The 14,290-nt window shown below is 35.3% G+C and overlaps 1 protein-coding gene across 1 annotated transcript; it reads left to right on the forward strand.

Moving 5' to 3' along the window:
• Nucleotides 1-256: 256 nt before the first annotated feature.
• Nucleotides 257-13,965, forward strand: WDR88 (WD repeat domain 88). Its single transcript, XM_035337111.1, has 11 exons — nucleotides 257-489; nucleotides 1,104-1,214; nucleotides 2,618-2,706; nucleotides 4,536-4,599; nucleotides 5,072-5,210; nucleotides 5,584-5,713; nucleotides 7,900-8,084; nucleotides 9,411-9,493; nucleotides 11,771-11,839; nucleotides 12,248-12,340; nucleotides 13,500-13,965. The coding sequence occupies exons 1-11, from the start codon at nucleotides 370-372 to the stop codon at nucleotides 13,635-13,637; spliced, it is 1,221 nt and encodes a 406-aa protein (XP_035193002.1). The 5' UTR covers nucleotides 257-369; the 3' UTR covers nucleotides 13,638-13,965.
• The last annotated feature ends 325 nt before the right edge of the window (nucleotides 13,966-14,290 follow it).

Raw genomic sequence — 14,290 nt, forward strand, 5'->3', positions numbered from 1 at the left:
CACATCAAACCTCTCCTTCCAGGTGTACTGGAAACCAGACCAGCATTCCTGCTCAAAAGTATGAAGAAAAACTTAAACTGAAATTCACAGTTGGAGATGGTAGTTCTTCATGACTGACTTTCACAGCTGGAGACAGCAGTTCTTTGGTGACTGACTTAGTAAGAATTATTTATTATCCACAGCTTTGTGGCAGCTCTTGGTGAGAGCAAGTCTTGTGTAGGCTCTACCCGTGGAGTAGTAAAAGTAAAGTCCTCAGGGTGGAAGGAAAAACGCGAGAAAAGGCTCGTTGACAGGCGCGGAGGTGGCCGAGGGGCTGGGCCTGGGCGCGGGCTCCCGCCGCGGGTCTGCTGAGGCGGCGCGCGGGGCCTCATGGCGGCGAGGGGCAGCCGCGGGGACCCGTTGGCCCTGGGGCCCGAGCCCGAGCCGGAGCAGAAGCCAAACCCGATCCCAGCCGACGGGCGCTGGGGCGACCAGGATGCCGTGGCGCAGGTGGGCTGGGCCGGCAGGCTCTGAGTAGCAGCATAGTCGGGGCTCCGGCAAGCTGAGGGCTGGAGAGCTCCGCGCTGCTTCACGAGCGGTTAACCCTTAGGGCAGGTGGTTTGGGGATGGTTTAGTGCACGAAAACGCATGCTAGACAGTCATAGTCCCATATGACTGAAGAAAAGCCTTTTCAAAATGTCTTTCATAACATTTTTAGCGGTTTTGGCTAAACAGCGCAGCCTGAGACCTTTAGTCCTGCCGCTTGATGGGCCAATATCAATGAAACATTTGAGGGGTTTTGAACGGCTTGAGAGAGACTTAACAAATTTTAAAAATAAAACTTGCTTTGCATGAGAGACGAACTGGGGAAAATAAACCACCACTACCACCAAAACCAGCTTCTTTCCCTCCAGAACAATCAAATCCAGCAACCTTTTTTTTTCGACCAGGTGATTGTGAAAGCAGGTGCAGCCCAGCGCCAGGGCAAGGACGTGAACTCCTCACACAAGCGGAGCATCAAACTTCTGCTCCGGTCGTTGTTTTCGTGCTCCCTCTTGTGGAGGAAGCTGTCAAAACTGATTTCGAATAAAAGCATTCCTAAACTTTGCTGTATTCGTTTACAGATACAATTCAAAATTCTAAGAGGACACAGCGATACTGTGAGCTCCTGCCATTTTTGCTCTGAAGACACAAAAGTACTTTCATGCTCTTACGACAGAACAGTGAGGCTGTGGGTATGTTATGAATGCAATGATGACAAATTAAAAAATAGAACACGTTCACTTTCAGTAATTTGTAAAATGGTATTACTACTGATAGGTGAAATAGCTCCTTCAAGTGAAAGTCCACGTAAGGAAGCAACTCCAGCTCTTAGACTTGACAATTAATATTTTAAAAAAGGGAGGGGTAGGGAGGGGTAGTCAGGATTGCCAAATTTAATTCCCGTATGAAAGATGAATGTAAAAACACATGTGCAATGGAGTTTATTATTTGCCTGTGGTCTAAGTCTGAGATTTTTATATGGACAGAAGGAACTGGGTTGTAAGTAGAAAGGTAGATCTCTGAGGTGTCACAATGGTTACGGTAGATAAATGTATGTTTATGTATGAAAGGAATTACGCACAGAAATTTAAAGAATGCCTTAAGGACATTCTTAAATGGCAGTTAGGCATGTAGGAAAATAGTTAAGAAAGAGTTACAGGAAATAAAACCAGGTTTTAGGTGTTTGAACATCACCGCCACTGTAGAAGGAAGTGTTCAAAATGAATGATTTTTGAATATTTTTCCAGTATATTCTGCTGGAAGACTGAAGACAAGGTTTTATGTTTGTTTATTTGTTTTTAAGATGAAAGGCAATGAAGTGGGCCTTCATTACAATAAATAAATAAATATCACCCATCAACTTTCTTGTGAACAAGGGAGATAAAAAAAAAAAAAAAAGAAGCAAAGAATAAATCAAATAAATCAAAGATGGTAAGTAGGTAGTTCTGACTGTTGGTGTGAGAGAGACAGATTTCTCTACAGAAATATAATTGACCCAGGAAGATGCCGTATGCGAAGGAGAGCGGAATGATCTGAGGTGGAGGAAGCCAGGCTGATCATAGGATTTTAACTGGAGCTGGAGTATCAGTAGGAGCAGAGGAAACCATTGTTAGGGTGTGAGACAATATTCATCATTATTTCAGCTAACTTTTCATTGTTTCTGTAATCTTTGCAGTCTAATTCTTTATCTGTATTGTGATAGTTCAGCAAGGGATTTCTGGTTGGTTCAGTACAAACAGAACAAAAAGACAGTCCTGACACCAACACCTGGACAAGGCTGATATAGAAGTAGATAAATAAAGGCAGAGTGGTGAAATGCAAGAAAATGCTTGGTGTGCCAGTACTGATGAGATTGGCTGTCCGTGGCTGAACACGATGATACGCATGACTGACTTTTGGGAAACATTGCAATAATAAATTATCATTTGCATTTTCAGATTAGATAATACAAGGAAGACTAGCCTTGCTTATTTCACAAGCTTTTTTTTTTTTTTTTTTTTTTTTTTTTTTTTTTTTTTTTTTTTTTTTGGTGCTTTGTATTTTTTCACAATCTTAGCAAGCACTTCCTAATCAAACTACTTTGGATTTATTCAAGGATGTTGCCAAAGGTTTTCCTATTCGAGTTTTTGAAGAAGAACACACAGCCCCAATTTCTGAGTGCAACTTGAGTCCTGATGACAGAAGGTGACTATTTGCTATCACAATTTATATTAAACTATACTATTAAAATGTAGCATGACAATTTCTGTGGTACTCAAGGTTAAACTTCACTGCACGTGGAAACAATTTGTACAAGATGTAGAACAAATAAGTTACTTTTTTCAATCGTTCCTATGGTATTCTGACTTTTACTACATCACAGTCAAACTTTTTTGCTTAATTTTCTGCTCCATTATCACTTTGTCTTACATCTCTCTTCCTTCGTATATTCCTCCAAATTCTCTCTATCCTTGCACTTTCCCTTATGCTGCCCGGCAGCAGTCTGTTTACGGCCAGACTCATCCACTCAAACTGCCGTAAATCTCACTTTGATCTCACCTACAATTTGTACAGGAGCTCTGAAATCTTTTGTTTTTTATTTGGTGTACACTGGAGTAAATGGGAATCTTTCATTGTCTTAAATATATGGTGGAAAAGTCCGATAGATTGTGACTTCTTTTAGGGCAGAAAACTTATCTAAGACTGGTTTTGAGTTATATGGGGCTGGAAGTGTATGCCATGTGTTCTGAAAGGGGTATGTAAACAGCTATTACTTATATAAAAGAACAGCATTGAATTACCAAGCTTCAGGCGTTCACCTGTTGGTGAGTTTTATATGGTCATAAAAGGTCTTTTCTATGTGTATTGTTTATTAATATTCTGTAACCTTTCCATTAAGCCTGTCAGGTCAATTCCAGAAGAAATGCATCATATCCAGTGTCAGTCTATGGTCATAATAATTAACTGCAACATATATTAATACTTGGTTAAATAGGTTATGTATTGCCTCCAGGGGTACTATTTCTGGCATATTTTATCATTAAGTTGTACTTTAAATCAGTTTTTGTCAGGTTAGAGAGTTGACTAATCACCTTTTTGATCATTGAATAGGGTTGTACTGCCTGTCGCCATTGTGTTCATTTTTGAAAACTGCCGAACAGCAAGTAAAATACCATGGGCTCTGGAAAATGCCCTCCAATCGAAACTGCTACCCATTTGTAACCTTCATGTGCTCGTTTGTGTTAAGTGTTTCCATTTAGGATCAGAGTTTGTGTTGATTGCAGGAAAAATGCACATACTGAAAAAATAGAAGGTTTAATAACAATTGTATTTTTAGTTATGAGAATGTTAATGTGTAAAGTTTCTTGGGTGAAATGTATAAAAGTGACATTTTATGAACTTGATCAAAAACTTTAAATGCCACAATGGTACTAAAAATAATTTGTCCTATCCAATGACATTGATTATAAATTTTATTTCAGATATTTGGACATCTTTCTAATAAAACTGTGTGAGGGAAAAATTGTTGACCTCCCATTTCATGGAAATCTGTCTCTTTTAGTGAACTTCATTGAATAGCTTTGTTGTATAATGTGGCTTTGTGTTTGTGCAGAGCAGTGTCTTTGGTGGAGGGTTACCCAGTAACATAACTACTGAAAATCCAAAAAAAGACTCAGCTATCTATGGACAAGAGAACCTCACATTCGTTAAAGAAAGACATCATAATGGCTTTTTTTTTTTTTTCTAAAGTTAGAAATAATTAAATATCTTGTATTGCATTAAATGAAATTGAGTTGACTGCTTGCACTGAAAATTGCATAGATAATATTTTTATTATCAGTTTCTACCTGAAATATAAATAATCCTTTTAAAAAGCATACACTAAGGTAGAAGATAATTCTGGCTGTTGTATTTAAAAATCTATTTTAAATTAGTGAATGTTAAGTCATTGTCATAATTAAATATTGTCATATATTTCTAAATAACTTCCTTTAAATGAAAACATTGAGTGCTGTTTACATTGTCATTTTTAGAGTGGTAACATCATCCTATGATAACACTGTCAAGGCTTGGGATATGGAAACAGGAAAAATGCTTGTAGGTATCCTTTTGAATACATCCTGCAGAAGGTATAACTGTATAATTCCTATATATATATATATATATATATATATGTAAATAAAATTTTTAAAAAACATTATTTGTTAGCACAATATGGTATGGTTAGGGTAGGCTAGGTAGGCTTAATTTTTAGTCCTGATTAATTCATTGAACATCTCAGTTATTTCAGATACAAATGGGTATAATAATAATAATCTGTCTCAGAAGATATGTTTAAGATTGATTAAATTTTAGGATTTGAACAGGGAGTCCATGTATAATTTTAAATTAATTGCTAATGTAAAAATAGAAAAAATGGATATAAATACTTCTATCACTTTTCGCCAAAATAAAGTAATATCAAAGCCTTTCCTTCCAAGCCTACTTACGGACTATAGGAAGTCTGCTGTTAAACAGTTTTATCTCTAAACCTCCAGCATTATTCTAAAACCTTTTATTTTCTCTTCAGTGGACAAGAGAACACGAAGGCATTGTAACTTCATGCAATATTTCTTGTGATGGTAAATATGTGGTATCAGGCTCAGACAAAGGTAATGCCATATTTGTTTTTGATGCAGTAAGTGCAACGGTGGTAGCACATGTCCAAGGTAAGACTTAATGCTTTTATATCTTATTTATGCAGTTCTGATTTTTTTCTGTTTCTTACAAGAAAAATTAATTACCTCAGCTCAGTTCAAATACCCTTACGTGAGAAAGGCAAAATAAACTTGTCTGCAAGATAGTAAGCTCACTATTTTTCACAGTAGGTTTATAAAATGAGACAATAGGGCCAAAATTAGACCATCAGCGATTCTTTTTTTGAAGCATAATTTCCCTTTGGAGGTAATTTAACTAGTGAGAGCTCAGTCCCATGAGGCTTCCACTCAGGACTGTAGGTCAGGGACTTTATCACCCCTAATCAGCTCCTAGTGCTACGTGCAGTCTTCAGAAGTAATCGTCCCACTGGGTGTCTTTGCACAGGTCATCACAGAAGTACGATCACAAGATGCTGTTTTGATCCTGATAACCAAAGAGTGACTTCAGTATCATATGATAAGACCATAAAGCTATGGGATATGACAACTCGATCCACTTCAATTACCATTAATGAGTAAGAAACAATACTGTCTTTAGTTATGCATGGTATTATTTACATCTTTGACAATTATCAGTGAGATTTATTTTAAGATTTGTACAGAGAAAATGAACAGTAATTGTTGAACTAAAGTAATAAACAAATGACATAGAAAATGTCATTTGACATGTAAAGCATGAATAAAACTTACAATTCAAGCTCCCTGATGTAAATAATTGAAAAAAAATAATTGTATTCTGATGTCTGTAAGCATTTCTAGTGCTATTTTTTAGTGTTTCTAGGTTCTCAAGTACATATAGTGGAATAAGCATATGCAATATCATGCGAAGTTTAAACTGGTTGTGATTTCTACTAATTAGGAAAACTGTATAATTGTTGACTAATTAAGTCTTTAAAAAACATAATGGAGTGAAGCAAAACTAATACAGAGAATTTTCCTAAACTGGATTGTTTTGGCTGCAGCTTAAAGTCCCACACTTCTTTTTAGACCACTTCGGACATGGAGAACAGATTATTCCCTTGTTTTCTGAATACATATACAAGGACTTTTGTTATATCTACTGACTCATGTTTTCAGAAGACAGAACCATCCTTATTCATTTAATATTTAATTATTATTTCCTACTTTTCTGATTGTTTTTGCTGTTGATCGCATATCTTTCCAATGGCCCACATTTTTTTTGAATTATATGGCCCCATAATGGAAACAGTATTCCCTCTAACTAAGTATTATTACTTACTATTCATAGAGCATACATATTGGATGTGATTTATTCTTGCTTTTTGAAAACATGATGATGAATATGAGTCAGTTTTTGCCATATCCTTTTTGCAGAACTGTGATAGAGACACTATTGTGCCCACCCTTTATCTGTGCAGTTCATTATTTCTACGTTACTCTTAAATGTCAGACTTGACCAAACTGACATGGTCAGACAAGCCCTTAGACTAGATAATGGATTAAAAAACTGTAACACTCTCACAGACTGCAGTGACTACAGCACTGCTTTCTATATAGACTGTTATAACCCTTGATTTTCCACATCATTTCTTCAATTTGTGAAGGTCACTTTGAATTTTAATATTTTCTCCTGTAAATTGCAGGCCCTCTTTGGCTTCTTTTCATATCTCTCCTCTCATTATCTACATTGTTAATGGAAGTATGAAATAGGACTGAATTCAAAACAGATGCTGTGGACCCTATCAATATATACTTCGATTTTCGCAGTGAACCAATTATAGCCATTCTCTGAGTTTAGATACTGCTTTTCCAGATTATTTGTCCTTATTTACTTTTGGAGATGTCATGCCCAGTACCAGCAGCAATGCTTAATATGAGCTCCTGAGCCTTCCCATACTGAACCCTTGTATCTCTCACTGAAATTAATATTATATCAAAAAGTGATGTCAATATAGGGTATTATTATCATTTTAAGAAGAAAGCGTGCAACAACAGATACCAAATCAGCTGTTAAAATTATCAGCGTCTTTAAATAAACTCAACTAATTTAGCTTTGAATTATAAAAACAATAAACAGAGACTGCCATTAAACAGTAATGAAATTGTCTTTTGAGAGATCAGGAATTACTTTGGATGGGAAATTCAATATGGAACTTTGTAATAATATTTATTTTAAATCACAATGACAACAGCATTATTTCCTGTAAAACATGCTCATAATCCTTTCCCCACTGTAGACTTCAGAAAGCCCTAGAATTCTCATCCAGTTCTGGAACTTCCAGATTTCTTTTCCTATGGGTATCACTGCTTCCAAAATTAGATTTCAATATAGAATTGATTCATCCTTTTCCTGTGAGTATTAGAGTGTAAATTTACATGTAGAGGTTGATGCATGCTGGTTTTGTTTGTTTGTTTGTTTTTGTTTTGTTTTTAACAAGTAATGAGTGGCTTTTTTGGTAACTTGCTTTTAATAAAGTGTATTTGTGTTGTAACTGCTAAACAGTTTTTTGTTAATCTGTGTTCAGCAACAACAACAAAACTGATCACTTGCTGCTGAACAAACAGGGTTCACGCCTGAAATATGACTTAATTAAATAAGGGATTTAAACCCATGCTGGCTGTGGGATTGTAAGCAGCTCTGGAAACTTTACAAAAGTATTCATATAGTTAAAATTCACTTTATAATGGTTCATAATGGTTACAAAACCTCACTGTTCTGGTATTTTTATCTGTGTTTCAGGGGACACAGCAATGCTATCTCAGATTGCTGTTTTACCTCTGATGGTCGTTACTTGTGCACAGCATCCTGGGACAAGAGCTTAAAAATATGGGATATAAAGACAGGAGAATTTCGATGTCATGACCCTGTTTCCTTGAACCAAGGACATGAGGGTTCTGTTAGTTGCTGTGCTTTTAGCCAAGATGGTGAGTTATCTTCATACCAGTACGGGGTGTATCTCAATACCTATGTATGTCACGTATCAGATGAACCATAAATGACTAATCATGTAAGTAATTTGAAATTTCAAAGATAACATGTTTAATTATGAGAAAACAATGTCCATGTAAATGAGCAAATTGAAGTTGATGGTCTATTTTTTGTCTAAACACTACTTTAGGCATTGCAACACTGCTTAACTGAGGTACCCATCAGGAGGTATAATAAAAGGCTGTAAAGGAATGAAAGTACAATACTACTACAAGATTAACGTAGCACTTGCTGATATTCTCCTGATATTAGCTAGTAAACACTCATTCAGTGAATACTGATCTGTAATGAAGTGCCCCCAAAAGTTACTTCATAGTGCAAACAACGTATGCCAGTAATGTACTTCTGAAAAACTTCATGGCTATGCTGATGGAGCACAGAAACGACTATTTCCAAAGTTTTTATGAGTTATACAAGACAATTTGGTACATGGCACTTGTTATGTCCTTGATGCTTGAGAGGAGAAGAGGAGGGAAAAGCAGACTCCCCACTTTACCTGTATCTGAGTGGAGGTAGTGGAGAGCTATTTCCTACTGCCCTTGTTCCCTTACTTTCACTAGATCACAATCCATTGCTAGTCCCTCCACAAACATTAAATTTGTGTTACTGCAAACTGCTATTTCCAGATTTTCTTCTCTTCACTGCAATGGACTAATACCAGTTTCTGTACATTGTGATCTAATTGGCTGTTTCCTTTAGCAACTTCACATCTGAATACTTAAGGCAAGATGACTCCTGAACTGCAGATGCCCGATCAATCTGCAGGCATAACCAAACAGTGGCTTCTCAGTTAGACTGCTCATATAAATAAATAGCAACCTTGTAGGGGGAAAAATTACCCGTGTTTTGAAGACATGCAAATGCAAATAGGCCTATGAACGGTGGAATTTTAAAACGTGCTTTCCATGCTAAACTCTTTGCTATTGTGTTTTTACTCAGAGTTGACCTAACAATTCTGAAAATACTCTCTATATGTAAACTTTTAAACAAAGTATGTTGTTGATTTTCTAAGACAATAAAAATTTCATGTGCTATTTCCCCTCATTTTTGTGTTTACTAAATTTATGTTTTACTATTTGCAAAACCAAGAACATTAGCAACAAATAGCCAAAAGGAACTTTTAATATCTTGTTAAAGCATGACTAATAGCTCATTATTTAAATTTTATTAACAAAGTCTGACTCACTGCTAGGAGGAGTCTTTTTTATTAGTCTGTATGACAAAGCAAAGGTATAATAGAGTATTCTAATTTTATATTTCAGCAACACTTGTTGTGTCTGGCGGATATGACAGAACTATAGCTATATGGGAAACAGACGCAGGCTATAAAAAGCTAAGCTTAAAGGTACTGGGGTCTTATTTGATCAGTAGTTTAATGAGAAGGTTTAAAAAGTGTTGCTCTTTTAAAAGAATTGTATATTTTGATACCAGATACCCTTGCCCATCCTTTCCAGATACAGGCAGGAATATATTGTGGATTTCTGTGATTTAATTTGCCAGAACAATATATTTTTACAAAATTATCTACAAAGACACTACCTTTGTTGTTAGTTATTAATATGTTATTTTTTATTTATTTATTTTTAAGAACAAAATTTATTTAATCATTATATGAGTTGTGCTTATGTTTTAGGAGATTCTTCCAGCAAGTAAAAAGAGTCATGACAGTGCATATAGAAACTGTAAAATGCCGTACTGTGTATGGCTTTATGTTTACATGCTTGCATATGTCCACAGAAAATGGTACATTACAAGGGAAGCATTTCAAAAGCTGTAAATACTAATGTTGAGGTTGTCAGGCTTAGTTTAGTCCCTAGGTTACGCACTTTATATTACTACCTGTATTGACTGGGACATGGTCAGCCATGTTACGGTCCTTTATAGGATGATCAATTCTGTAAATGAGGTAGGTCTTCAGTATTTAGCTATCCCTGCTTAGAGCTAGGACTGCTCTTTTCTTCCAGATCCATGGTAATATTACCCAAAATTTGAGGATATATGTAATACCTGCATGAAAAAAAGAGCACCCTACCTTCATTTCTTTTTTGGCCATCATGACTTTATTTTTTGCAAACATATCATATTGTATTATATTACCTTTCATTCATTTCTTATTTTAGTGGAAACAATCCACAAGACTCCAACTAATTATCAGATGTGAGTTAAATAAAAGGATTAACAGTGTTCCTAACCTTATGTACACATTTTGCAAATGTTAATTTCACAGAAGTCAGGCAATAACGTCAGAGTTTAGATTTGCAACCTTGCCTCTTTCCTGTCTTGTGAAAATCTGATTTCAACAGCCTATTTTTTTTTGACTTAGCTACATAAACTGTTCGAGGCTTAGTTAAGTGTCACGTTAACATGAGTTAAATGAGTTAACTCTCATGAACAAACCCACCTGGCATATCTCAGAAAAGACTGCTTTTCTTCAAAGTCTTTTGAGCTTAAAAATAAATTTCAACTGCTGTTTGCATTCAAGATAGCATCTTTGTATGGGAGATCTTAAAAGCTTATGCCTCACACCTGATACCCTAAATGTAAGCTTACGTACCTCCCTGAGTTGGAACTGTAGTGATTAAACCTTTTGAACAGTAACAGCACGCATTCTCCACAGAATAGGTGCTTTACGTAGTACAACTACTGCAAATTTCCCAGTTCACAGCAATCTCTGTAAGTAACTCAGTTTCCCATAAAATGAGAAGGCATCTGTTTAAATGCTAATGTCTTTGTAACTATGGAGAATTCCAGTTTAGTATCTGTGCCTTGGTATAAATATATTCTGTGCTCATAACTAAATTTAAAAACGTGTTTTAAAGATTCTGCTATAAAATAGCGCTTACATTTTAGGTATGCATGTTTGACTTTGTGCTTGAAAAACATACACTTGTTCCTCTATTATAATTAATTCTTAGGTGTGGCATTAGTCTATCAAAATGACACAATGCTGTCCTAAACTCTAGGAAATTTATCTGTAAATTCATTTCATGTCTGAATAATGTCCTTGCCTGGAGTTAACACATCATTTTAGATTTTAACCTGTCTCTCTTCTTATGCCAACTCAATGCTGTTAACCTCAAATCAGCAGTGCTGCTGTTGTCAAAATGAGGATATCCGATACAGCTGCTTGATTTGGCCTGCTTCCAGCACCGGTTTCCTTCCCTTGAAATGGGGAGAGCTGCTGCCTGTTCCCAGACCTCTTCCCTCCCTTTTCACATGCAAAACAGCCTTAAGTCCTTCTCTTTTCCACTTTTTGTAGGTGATGAGTATAAGGAATTAACTCTCTCTCTTTACAGTTCTTTAGTAATCTGTTTAAAAAAGTAGCAAGAAAAAAAAAAAAGTCTTTAAATGGAGTTTAAACCCATGCTAACTGTGTAGATGCAGTGCTTCTGATTGCTACAACTGGTGGTCTGCTTTCCAGAGATTTTAACGGCCATTGTTTTCAGGTATAGGTAGGAAAACATGAGCTTCACAGCAACATTTTTTCCTGACTTGACGTGAGAAGTTTAGACAAAAACTTTCTCTCTGCATTTCAAAATGAATGCATGGTACAGATTGTTGTTTTTATTATTAGAAAAGTATTTTTTTCCTTGTCTTAAAGTTAAATTTTGCTTTACTGTAGGGTCATTGCGACTGGGTGACAGATGTTGCAATTAGTGAGAACAAGAAATGGATTCTTTCAGCCTCAAAGGTAATCGCTAATTTCCTGATGTGGTTTCAGGAGCCAAGTTATAAATGGATGTGAAGATTTCATCCCTTGTTTTCAGCTTTGGTTTGATGAAAACTAACACTGGTAAAGTTGCTTATAAAAATTCTAAGTTCTAAGCAGTATTTACCTCAAGTAATTAGAGAAAATCTTAAGAATTTGATATGTTTTTATTTTTTTATAACACATTGATATGTGTTATTATTTTAAAACGTGCATGCAGTTTTAAGATTGCTAAGGTTTCCAAAGATGTGATACTTAAATGTGAAATAGTTAAGCACTCTCAGGGTGAGAGCTCATCTGATAAAATGAGATTTCATCTTCTTGAAAATGATGTAAGTCTCTGTTTTGGTAATACACAAACATATCAAAACAATTGCTTCTGTTTCTCAGGATTCTACTTTGAGATTGTGGAATATTGAAAAGATTGATCATATACCTTCAGTGATAGAAAGCAGAAAAGAAAAAGGCTCAAAAATCGTTCAGGTTCTATCATTTTATTTTCTAACCCCACATACTAACATATTTTCTAACACCACATACTTCATGAAAAAAAAAAAAAAATTTTAGAGAAAAGCCGTAAGATCTGCTGACTGAAAACACAAATTGATTGTGCTTTTCTCTGTGTAAAGATTTTCAAATCATTTTTGGGGAGTGGAATGTAGTAGTATTTTTTTTTTTTTTAATTGATTGCGGTAAGGACACCAATTTGCATGTACAGGTGCATTCTCGTTTTTAGAAAACACAGACATTTATGTGTACTTCTAAAAGTAAATATATTTTGTTTTTCTATGCTTAATGCTTCTGCAGAGTAACTGCCTGCTTATATAGGATTTGCAAACTTAAAAAGACATGGCAGGTAATAAAAATGTTCTTCTGAACACAAATCAGCTTATAGTCATTCTAATTAGTTGCTTTTTAAAACTGTGGCTATATGTGTTCTGACCTCTGAAACATGAATTATAAGCAGATAGATGTTAGGAAAGTGGAACGTTAACAAGCTTAATGCTATTGAAATGTGCTTTTTATAATTCCTCAGTTGTTTTTGGTGGTATATTTGCAAGATCTCATGTATATTTTTCTTCTTATCGATAAATACTAAGTGAAATTGCATGGAAAAAAAAATCGTTATTTATATATATATTTTTATCAGGCTTTCCTGTTGAACAACAGTTGTTCAAAGCAATGTACAGCCTTTTAAGCTTTTACATAAATTTTATAAATGCACCAGCAGTGAAAATGTGTGCATTCCTAAAAGGTATCCATTGATAGAAATTTGAGAATACAGTTAAACTTGGTACTAGAAAGGACTTTTGGTGCATTTTTAGCAATATTTAAAGTATATCAAACAATTAGAAAAAAAAATATTATCTTTTTTTTTTTTGTAAATATTTTCATAAGCATTGAATTTTGAATTAATGCTGTATGCGCTCTAATACTCGTGAAGTTTACTCCGTTTCTATGTGTGGTCAGCAAAGTTTTTTTCAGCAGCACTATCTGTGTTAAATTATGATAGCTATACACACCCAGTGCATCTCAAAAATCAGGCTTAGGTGTGTGTGTATATAGAGACATACTTTTGTGAGTGTAATAATGTGCATCTATCGCAAAATATACTAAAATACCACTTTTTTTAATATACCAGTGTGAAGAATGCGAAAAATCTTTCTTAAGCCTGCAGTGTAGTGACTTTGAAATGATATCCAAGTGTGTATTCTGTCGTCTGTCTTCTCCAGTGACACGTGTTTTGCCATTGCCACCTTCTATCTCTCCTGATTTTTAAATTCATCTAACAGTCTTTGGGTGTTGACACTCCATTTATACTTAGGTATGTTAGTACATCTTTATGTACTGCACATACAAAGGTAAGGGCTTCCTCTAACCTTGAGCTACTGCGGTATTCCGTATGGAGAATAATAAACTAATCCATTGCATAGCGGTGACGTGTCATGTAAAGAATGCAACTGCCCGGGAGTTGAAATCTATTTATGTTGCATGGTAGTAGAAAACAAAATTACTTTCTTGTCCTTTGGTAAATTTTAAACAATTGTAAATTAATACTATAACTCCAGTCTCAGCTTAGTAAAGAATACATGTGAACGTATAAATCATTACATGCTTCCTTCCATTCTTTAGATAAACTGTTCTTCTTTGCTATGGCACACACAGTTGCTTTCAGTGGACATCAGAAAGAATTTTGTGAGTAAAACCATGAAGAAGACCATATATATATATATATATATATATATATATATATATATAAAAAACAAACTTTTGCCATACTTTTAAGAAAAAGATTGCAAAGGAACTTTCAGCCATGAGAGTAAGTTGTAGGCTGCATCATGGCTGACTTGATGCAGCACAAGCTAGTTCCATGCCATCCATCAAGGAGCATGATGTTTTTTCTATTCTTTCTTAGTAGCGTGAGAATGTCAA

The sequence above is a fragment of the Oxyura jamaicensis genome, chromosome 11, assembly GCF_011077185.1.
Source record: "Oxyura jamaicensis isolate SHBP4307 breed ruddy duck chromosome 11, BPBGC_Ojam_1.0, whole genome shotgun sequence".
Taxonomy (NCBI): domain Eukaryota; kingdom Metazoa; phylum Chordata; class Aves; order Anseriformes; family Anatidae; genus Oxyura; species Oxyura jamaicensis.